This window comes from Aquarana catesbeiana, linkage group LG03 (assembly GCF_042186555.1).
Source record: "Aquarana catesbeiana isolate 2022-GZ linkage group LG03, ASM4218655v1, whole genome shotgun sequence".
NCBI classification, from domain to species: domain Eukaryota; kingdom Metazoa; phylum Chordata; class Amphibia; order Anura; family Ranidae; genus Aquarana; species Aquarana catesbeiana.
The window spans coordinates 315859853-315882692 of record NC_133326.1 but is presented as its reverse complement, the minus strand read 5'-3'; the positions used below and the strand labels follow the sequence as shown (position 1 = coordinate 315882692).

At 44.4% G+C, this 22840-nt stretch overlaps 2 protein-coding genes across 3 annotated transcripts in view; one reads left to right on the top strand and one right to left on the bottom strand.

Annotated features, from left to right (window-relative positions):
- NUP37 (nucleoporin 37) overlaps nucleotides 1-1303 on the bottom strand; it is a 94707-nt gene extending 93404 nt beyond the window's left edge. For both annotated transcript variants that reach the window (XM_073620318.1, XM_073620319.1), the window contains exon 1: nucleotides 1209-1303. The gene's annotated coding sequence lies outside the window, so the exon portion shown is untranslated. The remainder of the gene's footprint in view (nucleotides 1-1208) is intronic.
- PARPBP (PARP1 binding protein) overlaps nucleotides 1264-22840 on the top strand; it is a 53000-nt gene continuing 31423 nt past the window's right edge. Inside the window, exons 1-5 of the mRNA XM_073620317.1 lie at nucleotides 1264-1417; nucleotides 7887-8042; nucleotides 18090-18311; nucleotides 21327-21422; nucleotides 21551-21721. Coding sequence (XP_073476418.1) covers nucleotides 7893-8042; nucleotides 18090-18311; nucleotides 21327-21422; nucleotides 21551-21721 — 639 coding nt within the window. The 5' untranslated portion in view covers nucleotides 1264-1417; nucleotides 7887-7892. The remainder of the gene's footprint in view (nucleotides 1418-7886; nucleotides 8043-18089; nucleotides 18312-21326; nucleotides 21423-21550; nucleotides 21722-22840) is intronic.

Below are 22840 nucleotides of genomic sequence, written 5' to 3'. Positions count from 1 at the left end.
AGCGGGGAGGGGCTTGTCCAGCGCCGCTGCTGCCTATGGAGAGATTGGACGAATCTCACCTGATCCGATAGCGGCGGATCTGAACGTAGGGCCATCCGTCTGCTTTTAGCGGATCGGACCAGGTCGGATGTCAGCGGACATGTCTCCGCTGACATCCGTCGCTCCATAGGCTAACATGGAGCGCCCGTTCAGGTCCGCCGTCAAAACTGACAGGCAGACCTGAACGGTCCGACCATGTGAAAGGGGCGTTACAGGCTCCTAAAACAAAACTACAAAAAGCAGATTGATGGCCAGGCGGTGGCTCTGTTATCCTGACTGGGCCTCATACGACATCCAGCAGGATAACATGCCGGCATGTGGCGATTGCAGTGTGTCAGTCTGACACGCTGCATCTCCGATCGTGATAAGGAGCCTCTGTCAGAGACTTCTTACCACGTGATCATCGCGTGAACCAATAAGTGTCGGTAAATGGCATTTCACGGTTCACGCTGACAGGGAGACAATCTGTGGCTCTCCCTGTCAGAGAGGGGGGGGGGGGGGTCTATGCTGATAATGAGCACATTGATTATCAGCACAGCCCCATCAGATGTGCCAATCAGCTGCCCATCAGTGCCCCAATAATAGTGCCAATAACAGTGCCAGTGACCACCAGTGCCAATCAGTGCCCAGCAGTAACACCTGTCAGTGCCCATCAATTCTACATAACAGTGCCACCTTATCAGTGAAAGGGAAGACAAAATTTTATGACAGAAACTAAGAAAAACTTTTTTTTTTTCAAAAATGTTGGTCTTTTTTAGTTTTTTTACCAAAAAATAAAAACCCGAGAGGTGATCAAATACCACCAAAAGAAAGCTCTATTTGTGGGAAGAAAATAATAAAAAATTAGTTTGGGTACAGTGATGGATGACCGCGCAATTGTCATTCGTAGTGCGACAGCACTGAAAATTGTCCTGGGTAGGAACTGTCTAGTATTGAAGTGGTTAATCTTCCCCCCCAACAGAACGCTCCAGTGTGACTCACTCCCATTCACATAGCTTATTTATTACAGGTTCCTGCGTTTGCATGCGTTGAAGAAAAGGCTTCATGGGACCTTTTATGGAATACAGATCAATGCTCCTGTTATGAATTAGCCGGAAATCTATGAGTTACCCCCAGTCACAGCGACATTCCCGTACGAAAACCCCCGCCGTCACACACTATGTACATACCGCTCCCGCCAGTAGATTCGTAGCTCTGCCCTCAATCACGCCTCTACAGGGCTTCTACTTCCGGGTGTTAGGTCGAGCCCGCTGATTGGCTAGAGAACGGGTCACGTGAGCAGCATTTAAATTGTTCAAAATCTAGAGTGGAGGTGCAGAGCCGTTGTGTGTACCCAGTTCAGGAGCGGATTGGGCAGTTGTTGGAGAAGTGGCAGAGAGTGAGTATAGTGTGCATGGATTCCTCTGTACTGGGAGATGATACTATTGGCTTATCATTAATAGAACCGAATGGTGGCAACCTATAATGTACTGTATATGTCATCTCTGCTTTAGCCAGTCCAGAGTCTGTGGGCTTGTTAAAGGTTCTTGGAGCTTCCAGACCGTTCCTTGTAATTTATCTACGTAGTGCACTGCTAGGTGTTCGTTTTATTCCTGGTTTAAATGTTGCTTTCCTGATTACTGGTTATCTCAGTGTATGCAAATAACAACTGCAGGTATAAAGTGATGCTTGCAAATATAAAAAACAGGAAAACGTTCTGACATTCAGCTGACTCTTACTTAAAGGGATGTTCTGCCCCAAAAAATTTAAAAGCTAGCAGCTTCATATATTGCAGCTGCTGGCTTTTAATAATCGGACACTTACCTGTCCTGGAGTCTAGTGATGTTGGCAACGCAGCCGATGTTTCCATCAGCTAGGACTGCAACTAACGATTATTTTCATAATAGATTAGTTGGTTGATAATTGTTTTGATTAATAACCTTAAAAAAAAAAAAAAAAAAGTGTGGTGTATAATTTAGTCAATATGTAAAGGTGTGTGTGTGGGGTGTTTTTTTTTTTTTTTTTTTTTTTTTTTTTTTTTTTTTTTTTAAAGGCAATTTATTCTTAAATATCTCTATGCAGTGGTAAACATACACAACCAACTATGGTTAGGGAGCAAAATATCGAATCCACTCTGAGAATAACAGACAGCAGAGATATACGGTATACACTATTAGAAGAGAAATACCGTTTTTTTTTTTTTTTTTTTTTTTTTTTTTTGGCTAATTTGTTGTTGGGCAGATTAAAAAATACAAATTGCTGCAAAAATGCATTACATGCTTTTCTGCAGCTTCTCCATTGAAGTATATTGAACCAAAAAAGCACCGTTTTGCGTTTAAAAAAAAAAAAAAAAAAGTCCTTGACCCTTTCCAAATACGCAGCGGCTGAAAAAAAGCATAGATGTGAACGTGTCCCATAGAAACCCATGTTAAATGAACTGTAGTGCGTTTCTGCAAAAAGCACCAAAAAAACCCAAAGATGTGAACCAGGTCTAAGACGTTTAGTAACATAATGGGGTTAAAAAAAACTAAAATGAGCCCTTTATAGTGCAAATAATCGCTACTGTAAGGGGTTAATTTTTTATTTATTTATTTTTTTACTGTAGAACTGTGAGTAATATTTACAGTAGCGATTATTTGCCATTTTTGTACTAAAGGGCTAATTTTATTATTTTTAACCCCATTATGTTACTGGCTGATTAATCTATTATGAAAATAGTAATCGCTTAATTTCATAATCGATTAGTTGGTTCAGCCTTACCATCAGCTGTCTGGCGCTGCTGCTGCCGCCATTGCGGATAAGGGTACCCGGCAGTGTAACCTTATGGCTTCATGCTGGGACCCCTACTGCGCATGTGCCAGGCACGCTCCTCTCTCTCCTACTGGCCCGGTGACAGGGAGAGGAGGAGGGAGCCCCGGACTCTCGCAAGTGGGAACAGGATACCTGTCAAAGATCCTGTCGTCCGTCCGTCCCCCCACCCCCCCCCCCCCCCACCTTTAAAGGTACCAATTGTGGCAACGGAGGGGAAGAGGAGACAAATGAAAGTTCCATTTTTGGGTGGAACTCCGCTTTAAACCACTGGAAGCAAAATACTGAATTGATGATACATAATAGGTGAGGTTGAAAAAAGACATAAGTCCAACCTATGTGTGTGATTATATGTCAGTATTACATTGTATATCCCTGTATGTTGTGGCCGTTCAGGTGCTTATCTAATAGGTTTTTTTTTTTTTTTTGTTTTTTTTTTTAAACTATCGATTGCCCCCTCCCGCTGAGACCACCACATGACGGTGCTTATCTAAAGTCATTAACAACTAATTGTGAAAATGGGAGTTTTGAGGTGCAAAATTGCTCAACTTGAAACAAAATCAAAATTTTATCAAAAACATTCATGCGATTGTGGTACAAGAGATTTTCAGCTCTACATGTTTCGCCGTCAACATGGCTTCCACGGGAGCTTATTGTAAACCTTGTTCACTATAAGTTAAGCGATTGTACACAAGTAGAGTTGCCACCTCATTCCTTTAAACCCAAACACATATTGTTTACGCAGGTTCTCTGGCTGATTAAGGTGGTAATTAAACTTACCGTATTTATCGGCCTATAACACGCACTTTTTTCCCCTGAAAATCAGGGGAAAATCGTGGGTGCGTGTTATAGGCCGATCCCCGCCGATTTCTGTGTCATCGGAGCGATCGCGGCAATTGCCGCGGTCGCCGCCGACATACACAGCCGTGGGTAGATTCAAAAATGGCGCCGAGACTGCAGGGAGCCAAGATACACATACCCGAGTGTTCTCGGCTTTTTTCGGCGCCGCTCACAGTCACGCCCAGTCCTGCCCTATGATGGACATAACACAGGTCCAGGGGCGGGACTGGGCGTGACGGCGGCGCCGGAAAAAGCCGAGAACACTCGAGTATGTGTATCTCGGCTCCCTGCAGTCTCGGCGCCATTTTTTTGAATCTACACCGAGTGCACAAAGCTGCACTGACATGGCTGGACTGGGGCAGACCTGCACTGGGGCAAGGCTGCACTGGGGCAAGGCTGCACTGACACTGAAAAGGCTGCAGATGGACAGATAAGGCTGCATTGATGGGCATTTTAATGTAAGTTTTTTTTTTTTCCTTAAACTTCCCTCCTAAAAAATTTTTTTTCCTTAAAATTCTCTCCTAAACTTGGGGTGCGTGTTATACGCCGGCGCGTGTTATACGCCGATAAATACGGTACTTAGTGCATTATATGCATTAAATTAGCTTCAGAACCTGTGTAATTCATATGTGTTCAGGTTTAAAGGGATGAGGTAGCAACCCTATACACAAGGTTTATAACAAGCTCCTGAGGAAGCCATGTTGATGGTGAAACATGTAGAGCTGAAAATCCCTTGTATCGTATGAATTTTCATATGTTAACATTTTTAATGCTTATTTAATAAAATTTTGTTCATTTTTGTTTCAAGTTGAGTAATTTTCCACCTCCCAAAACTCCCATTTTCGCACTTTAATGTCTCTGTTATGGGGAGGTGGTACATTTTAATGTGACCCACCCATCCTTGGATAAAAAAATGTATTGTTCGTTCTCAAATGGGTTACTAAAGTTATGAAAATTCAAAGGCCAAATACAACTTTGAAAGGTTTGTGTGTGGTCTTGACAACTTAAAGTGGAAGTAAATGTCCATCTCTGACACTTTGTTGTGTGTTTGTTTTGTTTTTTTTCCCCTATAGGTAAGCCTGTAATCAGGCTTACCTATAGGTACTGTAAATATCTCCTAAACGTGCGCCACCCAGGCCATTCCTTAAGAGTCCTGTGCCGTAAACGGTGGCTCCCGCACACATGCACGAGAGTGACATCATCGCGGCTCCGGCCAATCCCAGCCGGAGTCCGCAAACCTGTAAGGAAGACTAGGTGAAGATGGGAGCGCCTGCAGCGGTGACAGCTCAGCGCTAGAAGGCTTCGTTTTTCAGTATGTGTAACATAATGCGCATACAAGCACAGTGGTGCGCTGTAGGCATTAACATCTTCACTCAGTTTTCCTTCTGTGTTCGTAGGCTTTGGCGATATGAATGGCCAAGCCCCAAAGATGTCGCTCCCGCGCATGTGTGCAGGAGTCACTGTTTACGGCACAGGGCTCTGAAGGAACAGTGCGGTATGCTGTTTCTTCAGAGTGCTGGAGACGTCGCATGTTTAGGAGATATTTACCGTACCTACAGGTAAGCTTTGCTATCGGCTTACCGATAGGTAAAAATCAACCAAGGGAGTTTGTTCTCACTTTAAAACAGAACTTCACCTCCTTCAATTCCCCCTCCCATCACATTTGAATACATTTAATTTGGGAGGGGGGGGGGGGGTTGTTACCCACTCCCACTTTTGCTTGGATCGCCTAGGCGATCTGAGTGGGAGTTTGCCCTACCCACCTTCTGGGACATGTTACAGGTGCCATAAGGTTGCGGATCCATTCACAAGGCACAGCATGGCTCACGCATGCACAGTGGGGAGCCGACTGTGAAGCCGCAAGAAGTCGAATAGCTTTTTTAGTAAACATGCTGGGGACCAAAAGACCAGTGAAGAACTGGCCCAGGTGAGTGCTCTTTTATTATAAGTCGGCAGCAGCAGTATTTGAAACTGACTTTCTATATCTATATCTCGATCTATCACACATCACATTCACTCCTGTGATGATGGAGGTGAACAGTAACGGCTGTGAGTTTCTTGGCAATATCCTAGCAACAAGGCAAGACAGGGTTATGTCATCTCTGGGGGTTTTCTGGCTTGGAGTTGTGCACATGGCCTGCACCTATTGCAGGGGCATTATTCAACTTTGGTCAAAGCTGTAGGGTTTTTTTTTTCTACATACCCCCTCCCATCATGTACATGGGCAGTTTTTTGATCAAGGTGCACTATGCCTTTTTAAGACTGTTCTTCAAGTGGCAGTTACTTCAGCCCTCTAGGTTAGACAGTTAACAAACAAATGGTGCGCTGTTCCTTTTAAATAATCTCAGCATGTGTGACTGTGTATTGAGGAAAAATAAGTGATACAATCTAATTGCATGGTGCTCCTAACTTGAATGTATTGTATACAAACTGTGCTGCAAACGAAAAATCCATTTTGTGCAGTCTGGAGAAACTTTTTTTTTTTTTTTTTTATTTTCACATGCTTCATGATCAATTACTGTTACCTGGTGGTAACTGAAGAATTCAGAAGGACAGAATTTTTTCATCTTGTTTGCAAGAGCCAAGAAATGTCACAAAGCTTCAAAAAAGTGTCATAGCCAGATGGGTGGTTAAATAGGAATAAGCAAATTCGTCAAAGTTTGATTCACAGAAAGTTTGGAGAACCAAGGGGGGAAAAGAAAAAATCCACTAAACCTCACTAGAGTCTAGATGTAAAAAATGCACCTTCAAATAACTTGAAAAGAGAACCAATGGGAGTGTTGAATGCCGCTTTCAAGAAGTTCTGAAGGTTGCTAGCACCTTGTTTAACCACTTGCCTACTGGGACTTTCACCCCCTTACTGGCCAAACCACTCTTCAGCTTTCAGCACTGTCACAATTTGAATTACACTTGCGTGGTCATGCAGCACTGTACCCATAGGGGGGGTTGGGGGTCCCCTCCCGCCGCCTGTAATAACAGCCGTGCCACACTGGTTTTTGTTGTTGTTACAACAAAGCCAACTGTCTGCTCTAAAGAACAGTACTGGGGTGATGCATGCATCACCCCGGTAAAACCCCTTTGAAGTAATATCGGTCCTTTTTTTTTTTTTGACTGATACGTTGCAAAAAAGTGAATATCGGCTGCACAGCTAATCGGTCGATCCCTAATCTTAACCTCCCTGGCGGTATGATTATGTCAGATTTTTGCGTCTCAAAGCGGTACAATTATTTTGCATAGAAATTTGGCGTTTTATATTGTAGGCCTCTAATTCTTAGCAATAACACACTTAAATCTGTCCACCAAGAGTCTAGTAGATATCCCGGGTATGATGAAGTTTGAAACACAAAATCATAAATTATAATATATAAATAATTATAAAAAAAAATATATAATTTCCCACGATTCACTATCACTCACTTCTGCAAGTGTTCTAATTTACTATCGCTGTTTTCTAGCTGGTCTAAAACCACTTTTGACGTAAAGGGACAATTTTTTTGGTTGCCATGGACAATCTCAAGTTTCCATGCAGAAAAAAACAGTATATATCATATAAAACTGCGTGCAAGGCACTGGGGACAAAAGGGATGTGAAATAATTTCATACAGTAATGTATTATGTAAGATTACGGTGTACTGTATGTATTATGATTTTTCACTTTTTTGAATTTGCTGCCGGGCTCCACCCCTGTGTGTCGCAACGCTCGCAGGGAACGGAGCTTGGCACAGAGAGGCTTCTGGCGGAGGACAGAACATACGGATACAGCGAGGGGGACATCGCAGGATCCTGGAGACAAGATAAGTATATCACACCAAAATCCTGCAACGCAATCCCGCGTGTGGCTCGGGGTTACCGCTAATGGTGCTGAAATTTTAACCCTGAGCCGCACTCAGGAAAACTGCCAGGGAGGTTAAATAGAAAACTATGGTGGTTTTTTGTTTGTTTGTTTGTTTGTTTTTTTTTTTTTTTGGTTTTTTTTTTATATACACCCTGCTTAAAATAAAGGGTCCCCCAGATATCTGCCCTTAGGTGGGCAGGGCCACACTCTAGTATGCTGTCCTGGAAATTTAATTACCAGGTAACGTGTGTGTGTGTGTGTGTGTGTGTGTGTGTGTGTGTGTGTGTGTGTCTACTTATGCTTTCTATATTTATTTCTAATCCTGAGTTCTACACTTCTTCCCTCTTTTTTTTACTTTTTTTTTTTTTTTTTTTTTTTTTTTTAGGTCGAGATGGCTGATTATCAGAAGAGTGTGTTAGATTTGATTAAATGTTTCAGGCAGCAGTGTTCCCTTCTGTGTGAAAGTGAGAGGACCACCATATGCAGTGCAGATGACATGCTGCTTATGTTACAGTTAGCAGTGGCAGAAGTGAACAAAAAGGTAAGCAAAGCATGAGGCTGAAAAGGATGCTGTAGTCCTCTCTTGCTCAATGGGTAAACCTACTACTTTATCTGGACCTGTTGCTGTGTCTTTTGAGAACACTGAAACCTCATTAGAAAGTTTTTCAAATAACTATCTGTTGCCTAAACCAACTAACTACCCCTCACCATAATTGTGCAAGACCGCAAATAAAACGGCTACTTATGTGCTAGGTATGTGTGGAAGATTGATGTGAAGTTGCTAGCTTTTCTTATTGTACATCACGGGACACAGAGCCATAGTAGTTACTATGTGGGTTATAGGCCACCTTCAGGTGATGGACACTGGCACGCCCTAAATTTAAAACGTGCCCTCCCTATATAACCTCTCCCACGGGTGGAGTACCTCCAGTGTCTAAGGTGTTGGTCACGAGTAAAGCTGTGCTGAGCTCCACTGCAGCAATCTTTGCTGGGGCTAGCTATGCAGCCAGATCCATTCAAAATGTCCTTTAGGCCGAATTGAATGGTACCTGGGCCTTGTATCCGAAAAAACAAGGTCTTGCCTGTAACGCTTCTCTTTAGAGAGCTGGACCCCGGGATCCAGTACTTTTTGGTATTAAGGCCATAAAGTTTTTACTGGCGGTGGTGCTATTACAGGTCCAGGATTGTGGGTTTCCGCGAGGATCCCCAGCTCCTGATGTTTTAATGGAACCCACCGTGAAGGGTGAAGATTGGGTCTGTTGGTTTACCGCGGGAAAGGTAAGTGGAGTTTTCTAAGAAATGTTTAAAATTTTCTTTTGAAATGTCTCCTTTTTAATTTAGTAAATGTTGTCATGCCTAAGTGTCACCACTGGGGGCTGTATTGAGCACACTGTGTCTTGGAAGCTGCAAATTCTTCTTCCTCTGGCTAAGCAGCAGACCTGTAAGTCTGGGGGGGGAGCGCTGCAAGGTGTGTAGTGTGGTTTGTTTTGTTTTTGTTTTTTTTTGTTAAACTGCGCGCCACTCGATGGCTTCCAGAAGGGGGGGTGGAAAACTCCTCATAAAGGGCTCTAGAAAGACTTTACAGTCACACAGAAGCCTAGAACCATCTCGGTAAAGATGGCATCCTCCCCTGAGAGTAATATGACTGGTCAGAGTGAGCCATCAGAAGGGGCAAGTGTTGCAGCTGCTCTTAACACTGCAGCCCTTGTGTAAATTACTAAGGAGGTGGTTTTCTGCAAAAATTGATGCTTTAATTGCATCCCAGAGTGGGACTAAGCATAGCAGGTTCCCGTCCAGTGCTCAGGACCCTCTTGCTGTGGAACAAGGAGCGAGAGATGTCGATTTTTCTCCCAAAGGACCAGGAAGAGGCTGATGTCTCCTCTTCTGAAGAACCTGATACGGAAGTACGCAGGTTCGCAGGAAAGGTTGTTGGTACAGTCTCTCACTGAATTGGTCTGCTCCACATTTTTTCTGCCAGTAACACAGCCAGCCAATGAGCCCACTTCTGGTTTGGGGTCACCAAAAAGCCTCCCCAATCTGTTCATGCTTTTCCTATCCATTCATGGCTAAGAAAGCTTATTCTGAGTATTCAGATAAACAAACAGGTTTTTTTCCTCCGAAAAGTTTTTCAATACTTTATCCTATGGCAGAAAAGTTTTATAAGACATGGGGAATTCCAGCAATTAACGCTGCTAAATCCTCTGTAATCAAAAACCTGACTTGTCCAGTAGACAATGTTCATTTGCTACCCAACAGATAAAAAGTTGGAGTTACTTTTTTTTCGCTCACAGGTTCAGTTCAACCGGCGCTGGCAGTGATCGGAGTTTATAGAGGTACTCCAAAGTTATTCCTGATCAGCAGGCCCAGAATTTGGCTGGGATATCAGAAGCGTTGTGTTCTATAGTAGACGCTATGAAAGATTCTACTCTCCAGGCCTCACGGCTCATGCTAGGGCTGGTACATGTGCGTAGAATCCTAGGGTTGAAAAATTGGTCAGCCGAAGCGACATGCAAAAAGCTCTTGACCAGTTTTTATGCTGAACGGTTATTTGGAGACAATCTGGATAAGTATATCCAAAGAGTTTCTAATGATGGAAGTTCCCTTTTACCGGTTAAGAAGTTTAGGCTTTTTTGTTTTTTAACCCACAAAACAAAATACTAAAGCCTCCTCATGAAGGGGCGCCCCCGCTCGCTCGAGTGGGGGGAAGGCTTCTACAGTTTCAAGGGTCTGGCAGGAACAATGTGAAGACAGATGGGTGGCTTCCTCTTTTTTTTTTTTTTTTTTTTTTTTTTTTTTGCCACATCAGTTAACTTTATCCAGAGACTTCTTTCAGAGTGATATTCATATATGTCTCTAATCCAGTCACATCATTGTGGCCATTCGAAGGTGTTTTTTTTTTTTTTTTAAGTGAGGTATTGTATAACCAAATGCATTTCAGAATGTAGCTAATTATAGAGGTGCGGCAGTACAAAGTATGAAACCAACATCCTACCTCTCAAAACCGGAAGCCGCACGCCCACATATTACTATTGTGCGTATTAATGCATTAATACTACTCTCACTAATGCACCCACCCCCCCACCCCCCTTTAACCCCCCCCTTGTTGAGCCCTCAAGTTTCCAAAGCGCATTCAATGGCCAGAGTTAGTTCAATACATTGTTCTCTCTCAGCTCTGACCTCTAAGCTACTACTCGCTCGGCCTAGCCCCATCGATGGGGGAGGCAGGTGTGTTCAACACTAGGGTAACACTGCTGGCGGACAAGGCATTGCCTGAATCCACGGGTTCCACATTCTTACAAACTTGTTATGGTTGCCTAACCTAGTGTAGAATGTTCTTTAACTCCACACTGTGGAGTTAACAGTTCTGATCCAGTCTTCCGGGGTGGGGGGAGTTCTTGACTGCCAAGACTGTGCAATTAGTTTCCTGGCCTGGAACAAACATCTTGCTGCCGCTACCACCGTACTACTGTCACTCAGTCCGTTAGTCACATGTCCCAGCACGCATGTCTTGGGATCTAACTCTAAATTAATTTTAAGCGTGGTATTTATTTTCTTTAAAATCTCAGGCCAGTACCTAGCTAATTTTGGGCACCTCCAGAACATGTGGATTAAGTCGCCTGTGTTTCTACATCTAGGACACTCGTCGCTACTTCTGCGGCCAAAGATAAAAAGCTTTTTCGGTGTATCTGTGCAGCAGCATCAGGTGAGAAGCTTTTTGTGAGGGAGAGACCGACACCTCTGGTCCAAGTTCCAGAATCCTTTTCCACTGTGTATCCGTGATTTCCCCCACGTCGGCCACCTACCTGTGTGTTTATTTTCTTTATTAGTTGGATATATATCATTGTGATTAACCCCTTAGAGGTCTCTGATTTTATTGTTGCTTGTAATAATGGGATCTTGCACCATATAAGGGGTTGCCTTCCGAACTGTTTGCTCAAGGCATGTCTAATCTGTAGGTAGCTATAAAATACTCGGTTTGGCAACCCGTATTCGTGCCTCAGTTCCTCGAAGGATTTCAGGGTGTCCCCCTCATATAGCTGCATCAGCCGGCGTATCCCGCTCCTTTCCCACAACTTGTTCCTATCGACTGATAGTAATTCCTGCAGGAACCTATTGTTCCAAATTGGTGAATATTCTGAGATTCCCTTGTACCCCATTACTCGCTTGGCTGTCTGCCAGACCTTAGTAATCATTTTAAGTGTTGGGGTCTCTCGTTGTAGCGAGTCTGCCTCCAGTGCTTCAACTAATGAACTATGAGGGCTTCCCTGCAAAATAATTTGGACACTCTTGCCTCCCCCTCCATCAGTGGCACATCCACCAAGTTGTTGTAGTTGGGCCGCCAAAAAATAGGCAAACGGGTGGGGGATCCCCAATCCCCCTTCCGTGGCAGGACACTGCAGTTTTTGTAGGCCTATCCTGGCCTGCCCTTTTTTCCAAATTAATTCCCTAAAGAGGGACTGAATTCTTTGGAACCACTTCTCCCCAATCCACACTGGGGAATTGTGGAGCAGGTATAACAACTGAGGCAGCCATACCATTTTAATCAAGTTAGCCCGACCCGCTGTGGAGAGAGGGAGTCTACACCAGATGTCACATTTTTTTTTAAAATTTCGATAGAAGAGGGACCAAGTTGTCCTCAATGAATGTGTCGGGGTCCCTAGACAACACAACGCCAAGGTACTTCATTTTCCCCGTGACTCTTAATTGAGGTAGGCTCGTTGGGATAGACTGGCCAATGGGTCAACCGGCAGGAGCGATGATTTCTCCCAGTTAATGGTCAGACCTGAGAATTTACCAAAGTCCTCCACCAAATGGACTACTTTCTCTAATGAGATCGTGTCCCCAAGGAAGAATAAAACATCGTCCGCAAAAAGCGCTATTCTCTCTTCCTCGCCTTTCCTATGAAAGCCCTGCAGATAGGCTGATGATCTCACCGCTCCCGCCAATGGCTCCATAGCCAAACAAACAACAAAGGGGACAAGGGGCAGCCCTGCCTGGTTCCTCTTTCAAGGGGGAAGCTTTCCGAGTAGTCATTGTTTACCTTGAGTCTTGCCTTTGGATGGTTATATAGGGTTTTTAACCAGCTGATGAATACGGGGCCGAATCCAAACCTCTCCAGGACCCACCAGAGATATTCCCACTCCAGGCTATCAAAGGCCTTGGCGGTATCCAAGGACAGTATGGCTCTAGACCCCGCATTCTCCGCCGGTACCTGAAGGTTCAAGTAGGCCCGTCTAATATTGGTACTAGTAGACCGACCGGGAATAAACCCCGATTGGTCTGGATGTACAAGTTTTGTAATGCATTTATTTAGTCTGGATGCCAGTACCCTTGCAACAATCTTAGCGTCCGAACACAGTAATGAAATTGGTCTATATGAAGAGACTTCCGATAAATCTTTCCCCTCCTTTGGTATCACCACTATATCGGCCTCCGACAACGACAAAGGTAGCCTTCCGTCCTTGGTCGACTGCTCCAGTACTTTTAGAAGCTCCGGAAGTAGCACCTCCCCATACTTTCTATAGACCTCCAATGGCAAACTGTCCGGGCCTGGAGATTTCTGGCCTGACAGCTCCGCGACGGCCTTTTGCAACTCCTCCAGGGTCAGGGGAGAATCCATCTCGCTCCTGTCCCTTTCCGAGAGCACAGGCAGCTCCACCCCTTCTATAAACCTGTTCATAACGCGCCGGTCCGACCCCCTGCGCGACCTGTACAGATCCCTGTAAAACGCCGAAAAAGTCTCTAGGACCTTGGCGGGGTCGGAAGTAATTTCTCCAGGCAGTGTCTTAATTGAGAAAATGGCCGATGGGGATAGGTTAGATTTGGTTATAAGTGCCAACATCCAGCCCACTTTCTCCCCTTCACCAAAATAATTTTGCTTCTGGAAGAGTCTTTTATTTTCTACTCTTCTATTGATTACTTCTCCTCTATACTCTTGTTGTCTACTGAGCCATAGCGCCTGTTTTTCCGGAGTTGGGTCCGCCACGTATTGTGCTTCAGACTCCATAGCTTCCCTACTGGCCCTCTCTTCCATTCCCTTGACATTTTCTTAGTTATGACAACCTGCTGGTGTAGCAGTCCCCTAAGAAACGCTTTTAAAGTATCCCACACTACCCCCACAGGGGCTGAGCCTGAGTTAAACATTACAAACTCTTTTAATTTAGAGGTTACTTCTACTGGGTTTATTAAGTCCAACCATAATGGTTTTATTGTCCACCTTTTTATGGCTAGATTTAGCAGCTAGGTTCAGAGTCAGGATCAAGGGTGAGTGATCTGAAATGCCCCTCGGCTTATACTCTATGTTCCCTATTAATTGCATAGCATCCCTGTTGCCTATCGCCATGTCTATGCGCGAGAGAGTAGAGTGCGTCCCTGAATAACAGGAGTACTGTCGGATGTTTGGGCTGTGGGATCTCCATAGATCGCCCCACCCCAACTTCCTCCAGGAGTTGGCCTAAGCGGCCCTCTGATAGCCTTTCCGCCCGGTTCATGGGCGGGAACCGATCCAATTTATTATCCAAAACAGTATTAAAATCCCCTACTAATATGATCGGTACGTCTACTTTGCTCTCCACAAACTCCAGCAGGTCCAGAATGATCTCTGTTTTAAACGGAGGGGGGATGTAAATATTTGCTAACACCAGGGGCTGATTTTCCACAACGCAGCTCAGAAAAATATAGCGACCCAGTGCGTCTATTCTGGCTTCCCTGCAGGAAAATGAGATACCTCTCCCCACCAATATGCTCACCCCTCTTGAGTATGAGGTGTGAACTGAGTGATACTGTTCTTGGAATTTGTGGTTCCGAGCCTGTAGTTTGGTATCATTAGTAAGGTGGGTTTCCTGCAGACAAGCCAGTTCAACGCCGTGAGCTTCCATTGCCAAAAATACCGCTGCCCTTTTGGTAGGATCACCCATTCCCCTAATATTCCAGGAGCCTATCCTTAACGTTTTAAAAGGCATCTAAAAAGGAGAAACGAGAAAAAGCAAGAGGGAAAGGGGGGAAAAGAAAAAAAAAGTTTGTTTGTGCATTTATGGGTACCGGGCTCGTTGTGAACTCTGTGGTTGTGTAAGCGAGAAAAAAATACAGAAAAAAAGTGAGAAAAAATAAGGTGAGAGGGGGGCAGGGGGCCCCCGCGTCCGGGGATCCCCCCCCCCCCCTACAATTCCTAGCTGCAAATACAAACCATTGTGCTAATATACATTACATTTGTTTTTGTGAACCAACTCTTCATAACTGTATATACCTTGCATTTACACCGTTGCCTATCCCTATGACTCACTGTGAACCCCCCTTCCCACCTGCCTGCAGTTTTATCCCCCCCCTTCTTCCCACCCTTATTCGTGATCCCCCCCCCCCCTGCCTAATTAGGCTAGCCCTGGGGGCTACGCTTGTGACCCTATTCCCCCCTCCCAACCATACAAGAAGTGACTCCCCACACATATGCTGATAAATTACATTGTGACTCGCTACCACGCTCATCCCCCCCCCCCCCCCCCCCCCCCCACCCCCACGACCCATTTCCAAGCCCACAAAACAACATACACAGCTAGTGGAATCACATCCTTCATCCGTGCCTCCACTCTCGTGCCCCCCCCAACCCCCCGCCCCCCGTGTCAACTGCTAATTACTATGAAAAAAGAAGGGAAGAGAAAAAAAAAAAAAAAAGGAAAAATAAAAAAATTAACAAAAATCGAAAAAAGAAAAAGTTGCGTTTTCCTCCTTTCCTGTCCAGGTTTAAATAACCTTTTTTTAACCCTTAACTCTGTAGGCCCGTTTTATTGTCTTCCAGCCATTTTGTTGCCCCTGCTGTTGTACCAAAGAAATGGGTAGATCCCAAGGCAGTGATGCGCAGCCGTGCAGGGTATAGCAGGGCGTATTCTATATTGTAAGTCCGTAAGCTACGCTTAATATCCCTATATTCAGCCCTTCGTTTCTGGAGGTCTGGGGAATAATCAGGAAAAAATGAGGTCTTGACTCCGTTATACAGAATATCCCCCAGTTCTCTGGCCCTACGCATCAATATTGCCTTATCTCTATAGTTAAAGAGCTTCATTATTATTGGCCTAGGGTGCCCCCCTGATGGCGAGGCCCTGGTTGGCACTCTGTGGGCTCTCTCAATTGCAAAAAGATGGGAGAAAGTTTCCGTCCCAAATATACCCCTAAGCCACTTCTCCAAGAACTCCTCGGGGTGAGGACCCTCACACCGCTCCGGTAGGCCTACCACTCTCACGTTGTTCCTACGGGACCTTTTTTCGATTTCCTCCATTTTCGCTTTGTATAGGCCCATCTGCGTTTTTAGTGACTTGATATCTTGCTTCAGTGGGGTTAAGTCGTCCTCAACCTGGCTTACTCTCTCCTCCAATTCAGATGTTCTAGTTGTTACCCTTTGCAGTTCTTGGCTTACCCTAATAATCTCTTCCTTTAGTCCCGTCAGCTGGTCGCTTAAAGAGGCTTTACAGGAATTGACAGCACATAAAACGTCCTTCAGCGTGGGTTCACCGTCTGCTGGTGCGTTTTGCGCAGCGGCATTACTGGTTGCTAATCCCACGGGGTCGCCCGTGGTGCCTTTACTAATCGCCATTTTCGTTGTGTGCATTGCAGTTGGTCCCTTTCCTAGGCTCTTTCTGTCCCCTGAGCCCCCTACTTGCGACCTGTCCTGGTGCTGCTGAGTGTTTTTAGGTGGCGATGAAGTGGAGGGGTGAGCAAATTTTTCCAGTTTGGCCGCTGCTGCGACTGCTGCCTGATTCGCCTTTTCTTTTGAAGTACGGGTCATTTGGGATCCAGTATTGTCCTGTTGTTGTAATTCCTCTCCCTTTTTTCTAGTCATGGCTTGTTGTATGAGCCGGGGGGATATATAAAAGGGTTTAGCCGCTCGTGGGGTTAGTATTTCCCCCCCCCCCTCTCCAATCTCTTCCCCTGCTCCTTTTCTCTTCACTCAGTGCAGTTACAAACTCAGTAGTATCCCTTATTAGTATAGCCCTCAACCAACCATCAGAAAGTAACTTTTCCCAAATATGCACAAGTCACTATAAAATAGTGCAACAGGTTGCTTGAACCTGCCTGGGCTCAGGACAGGTCACAGAATGATGATAAATCAGGCTGGCTGAGCTCACCTGTACCTCCTCTCCCCCTTCATCCACGGCATTTAGGCTAATCCCTGGGGAGAGGGGAGAGACAGTCCACTTCCAGCACGCCCGCTAGTATGGTCACAAAAGCTGATACCTTAACGCTGCCGGGTACCTGGGCAGCACAGGGACGCTCCTGTTGGTGGCTCCTTTCTCTGTGAGTACACGCCGTCCCCACCGTCTCCTTCCTCTGATAGTGAAGCCTTAGCCGTCGCCCAGGCAACCGCCCCAAGCAGGGAGCCAGAGCTCCTCCTCTCCACTTCCGAAGGATCAGGGCACAGCTTCTCCCGAGCGGCTAGGCTAATGTTCCGGCGTCACGCTCCGGGGGAGGCAGGGGCAGGGGGGCCGAGCAGCTGGGTAGGCACAGGGTCCTGTAGGGGGAGAGATCGCTCGCAGCCAGGTCGGAGGCGCTGGAGCGAATTGCTATAGACACGGAGGCATCGGGCTGGGGGGAGTTCGCTCACCCCTCCTCACTCCCACATCCGGTCACGCCCCCTCAGCCGGCTTCCTCAATTTCTCTAGAGTTCCCGTCTCCTCGTTTTCTCAAATGAAACGTTCCCAGAGATCCAGTGAAAAAGAAGTCTCTTTCTAGCTTTGGACATCTCTTGTCTCAAAGAGTGCTATCGGTGGTCCCCTTGGAAGAGCAAGGTCTAGGCTCTACAGCAAAAGTGGCAGTTAAATCGAGACAAATCATTTCATGCTCATAGGCATGCTTACAATAGTCAACCATTTAAAAACTTCCAAAGGAAAAATGACTGCTTCTGTAACTGCTTAAAGTGTTTGGCAATTTGCTAGTCACTTGTGAAGTCCATCTAAATCTATTGGTTCCTAAACCCACCCTCTCCAGACAGTGCTGCTGTCCAAGAGTGAGCCCATTCCTCCATAGACTGGTCATCCTAAGCCAAGTAGTGTTAACAGCCAGATCACCAGTTGAAAATGAAGGGAAAAACCTTTAAAAAAAAAAAAAAAAAAAAAAAAAAAATAGGCACATTTTTAGCCCTGGTTCACACTGATGAGATGCTGGGAATGCACAAGATTCGCTGCATTTCTCTACATTGCAATCGCACGGCATTCATGTGATCTGCTGTGGGTGTTAATGTTAGATTAATGACACCCTGAAACAGATTGCAAAACAGTGCGATTGCCATAATTATATCGCATGGGTATGAACACTGATGCGATTCAGGTGAGGGAGGAAGTTTCCTGGACCATTTTGGTGTGAATGCAATTTGAGCCATACAAAATGTATGGCTCAAATCGCACCTCACAGACATTGCATGTGATGTGCACAGGTATATGCAGTGTTTCATACACACCAGTGTGCCTAGGCTTGAGGATTGGTAAGTATTGTATTTGTTTTAGGGTTTAATGACTCTCAAAGTTTTTATTTCATTTCTTTGACAGTTTCTTCAAAACGGCTATTGTGTTATATGTATTTTATTTTTTTTCTCTCAATTTAGAATGGGGAAGAATTTACAGCTTCCCTTAGTGATGTGCTGCTTATGTGGAAACACTTGATTAAAGATAAACTTGGCTTTATTCGTGATGGCACCGTAGCGCCTGGGAACTATGATGATGTCCAAAAAACATACAACCTTTTATTGAAAAATGGCAATACACTGGATCTAATTGATATACATGGAAAACTGAGTTGTACTCCAGAAGCAAGCAACTTTTCTTCTGTAAGTATCAAAAAAACGTATGTGTGCTCTCCATCCTTTACCTAATGTTTGCTGTTCTGTTTGTGTGCTTCTCTATTTTCCTTAACCACCTCGCTACTGGGCACTTTCAGTCCCTTCCCGCCCAGGCCACTTTTCAGATTTCAGTGCCGTCACACTGCGAATGACAATTGTGTGGTCATGGCTCTGCGCCTTGCCCCCATGTTGATGGACAAGGGTCTCCTCCCGACAACCCTGGCAGGTGGTTGTCGGGGCCTGCGGTCTGGGTGCTTATCGGAATCTGGAAGTCACCCATTCACATAGGGGGCCAGTATCTGGGGGTCCCCCTTGTTAATGGGGATCAGGTACATTGTACCCCTACCCATTCACCCAAAAAAAAAAGTAACATGTTAACAAAATACAAGAGCCAGTTTTTCACAAGTCCTTTTATTAAATAAGCAGCCCGGAGCCATCTTCTCCTGATGCCATCTACCCCAAAGTCTCTAAATACCTTTTTTGTCATGTATATTAAGGCCGGTCACGTGACTCCCTGCCACTCTAATACTCAGTTTTAGGACTACAGCAGGAGAAGCTGAAATTTCCCTCTGACGGCAGCCTAGAGGTCATGTCACCACCATGCTGGCCGCTCAGCCCCTCTTGCTGTGTAGCCCTGAATCGGAGTAGGAGAGTGGCTGGGAGTCGTGTGACCGGCCTGAAGATGCATACCAAAAGTTTTTGGAGACTTTGTTGAAAACAAACTATTACACAGTGCAGGATGGCAGCTTAACCTCCCTGGCGGTTTTCCCGAGTGTGGCTCGGGGTTAAAATTCAGTCCCATTAGCAGTAACCCCGAGCCACACTCGGGATCGCATTGCAGGATCCTGGGGCGGCGTTATTTACCTTGTCCCCGGGATCCTGCGATGTCACCCGCAGTGTCCGAGGGCTCCGTCCTCCTCCGAAGCCTCTCTGTGCCAGGCTCCGTTCCCTGCGAGCGGCGCGACGCACGGGGGCGGAGCCTGGCGGCAAATAAAAAAAAAAAAAGTAAAAATCATAACATACAGTACTGTAATCTTACAGATTACAGTACTGTGTGACATGATTTCACATCCCTTTTGTCCCCAGTGCTTTGTCCTATGCCCTGCATGCAGTTTTACATGATATATACTGTTCTTTCTGCCTGGAAACTGGAGATTGTCCATAGCAACCAAAAAGTGTCCCTTTACGTCAAAAGTAGCTTTAGACCAGCTAGAAAACAGCGATAGTAAATTAGAACACTTGCAGAATTGAGCGATAGTGAATTGTGGGGAAATTTATTTTATTACTTTTTTTTTTTTTTTTTTTTTTTTTTTTTTTATTATATTATTATAATTTATGTTTTTGTGTTTCAAACTTTATCATACCCGGGATATCTACTAGACTCTGGTTTGGACAGATTTAAGTGTGTTATTGTTAAGATTTACAGACCTACAATATAAAACGCCAAATTTCCATGCAAAATAATTGTACCGCTTTCAGCACCTAAAATCTGAAATAATCATACCGCCAGGGAGGTTAAGAGGGTTCTGGCAGTGGGTTTTTTTAAATGAAATTTTTTTTTTTTTTTTTTTTTTTTTTTTTTTTTTTTTTTTTTTTTGTTCCGGAGGGGGGCGGTCGAAGACCGTTGGCAGGGAGGGGGGAGGACTGAGGAGAGAGCTGATGACTAAGGCACATAAACTGACCATGGTGTCAGGGCTCACAGCCATGATAACCTGTGATCAGTTTACAGGGGGGAGGACAGGATCAGCCAGGTATTTTACAGCTTAGACCACACAAGAACTGTTTAACTTGCTATAAGGGAACGGGATCTTCCTTCTGCTGCTAGGGAGCATTTCCAACAACAGACTGTTGAGAGGGAAAAACTACTGCACTGTATATATTGCCATTCTAAATGTCATCCCAGGGCATATACAGATAAACAAATACCCCTGCATTTATTGACTAAAAATATTATAAATATGTGGGGTGTGGGTTTTTTTTTTTTTTTTTTTTTTTTTTTCCTCCCCCATGCAAGGGGGCTAGTAAAGGACAATTACAAAGTGGGCTGCCCTAACGCAGCTTATGAAAAACATGCACCTTCATAAGTGGTAGCCTGTAGGAAAGCGGTGGGTACACATGTACAGTTAAAGTCTGCCTGACCGTAAGCTCCTGCAGCTTATCTTCCCTTTCAGCACTCCAGGTATGGGAGCTCAGAAGATGTTGCAAGGTGGCAGAAACACAGTAAAAAAAATGAATTCATGAATAAAGATTACTTACTTACACATGCAGTGGCTGTCAGCACAGTGTCAATTGCGGGTAGTCTCCGCTACATACAGTGTTGTGTTCTGGCAGCGGGACAGACTTCCATCCTGTTTCTGGCGCTTAGCCATTCACAAGAAGCTTTGTATTTATTTTATGAATGAATACAAAGTTTCCTCTGGTCGAGGTAAGGATCGTGAAGTTCCCTGCCCATCTTTTCATCTCAGCCAATTAGAGGAAGCTTTTGTATTCAGTCACAAAATACAAGACTTTCTGTGAATGGCTGAGCATTGCTCAGCCCAATGTGCTTTTGTTTGGGGGTGGGAAGTCCCCTTTCTGCTGCAGGAACACAACACTTATGGCAAAGGCTTCGTACAGTGCTGCATGTGTTAGATTGATTTGATCTGAAATGCTGCAGTTAAATTGAAACTAAATCCAGCAACATGCCTTGAATGAGAATGTATAACTGTTACACTTACCCTTGTACCAATGTTGGCTCTCAAACTGTCAAGCCATTCAATGGCTGGTGCCTTAACTGATCACATGTGCAGCACCATGGCAGCTTAAATGGGCTAAGATGGTAGCTTACTTGGCTTTATAGGCTAGGAAGGTTTGGTCTTATGAAATGCAGATTAGGTGCTCTAGCAGTGCACAGAAAGTAGATGACAGACCTAATTTTTTATTAATAACTTTTACATTTAACAACCAATAATTTTGACTTTTTGATGTCTAGTGTTTTAATTACTAGAGTGCTTCTTTTCATAGGAACACTTACTGGAATTTCTATCTGGAAGCCAGTTGGAAGACGAGTGCAGGATAGCCTCGGTTTCAACCCCATGTAAGGGTATGGATTTAAGAAAGGTATTTGTTTTAAATGTTTTTACTTTTAAAGTGGTTGTGTTGTTGTTGTTGTGTGGTGTTTTTTTTTTTTTTTTTTTTTTTTTTTTTTTTTTTTTTTTAAATAACATTTACATCTACATTTTCTACAGAGGAAAGAAGTTGTACAAAGGATCTTTTGTTCATACTTAAGTCTTTTAGTGAATTCTAAAAATGACATTGCTCTAGCCCAAGTCCTAAACTGCCCAGACAGAGGCCTGGAAAGAGAAGCCTTTACAGACCTTAAACATGCTGCAAGAAGCAAGCAAATGTCCTTGTTCTTGGTAAGTTATTTTAAGATCATATATGACTGAATTGGTAATTGGACTTGCCTGTTCTCATACCCTTAAAGTGTTACTGAACCCAGGATCCTGCATTCACTATATCTGGGCTCCCACAGTAGCCTCCCCTACCTTTTTTTTTCTCATCAGCAGAATAAAGTCTTGTGAATTCTATCAGTGTCTTACACTGGTTAAAGCTTGTAGGATGAGTTTAGTCTTCTGACTGTCCTATGAGTCTGCATGACCCCTGGCATGCTGATTGGCCCTGTGCTGATCATATGCACCCTCCCAAAAGAAGCTTTCTAGCAATACACACCAAACTGAGCATGTGCAGAGTGCCTCCTATGGCTCTTTACTATGAGCAGATGAATTGGAGACAGTAAAAGGGAGGATCAGATCAAACAGCCCTTTTTACCCAATTCAGAGGATTAACCCCTTGGGTTCAAGAGTATAACAAGTATGCTTTACTGTAGATACAGACTGATTTTTATTGTTGTGGGTTTAGTAATACTTTAATTGACGGAGTATTGTAAATCCTGCACTAAGGATGCTTGAGGGTGGCATGGAAAATTTTGAAGCTGTAAAATTCCCTAACTGTTTGAGTAGTGTTAAGGTTGAAAATGTTATCCCTCTTAGGTCCTCATTCACATGGGCGTGTCTATGCGTGCACCCATGCAAAGGGCAATCTTCATCCGCTGGGGGATGCACTGGTGTTGCATGCATCTGTGTGTTGGCAGTACCATTTATCTCTATTGCAATATTTTTTTATTACACGGTATTTGTGCAACGGTGTTTTAAACGCAAATTTTTGGAAAAGGGACACTTTCATGAATTTTAAAAAATCCAAACAGTAAAGTTACCCCAATTTTTTTGTATAATGTGAAAGATGATGTTACGCCGAGTAAATAGATACCAAACATGTCACCCTTTTATAATTGCACGCACTCGTGGAATGGCGACAAACTACGGTACCTATGAATTTCCATAGGCGACGCTTTAAAAAATTTTTTATGGTTACCAGGTTTGAGTTACAGAGGAGGTCTAGGGCTAGAATTATTGCTCTCGCTCTGACGATCGCGGCGATACCTCACATGTGTGATTTGAACACCGTTTACATATGCG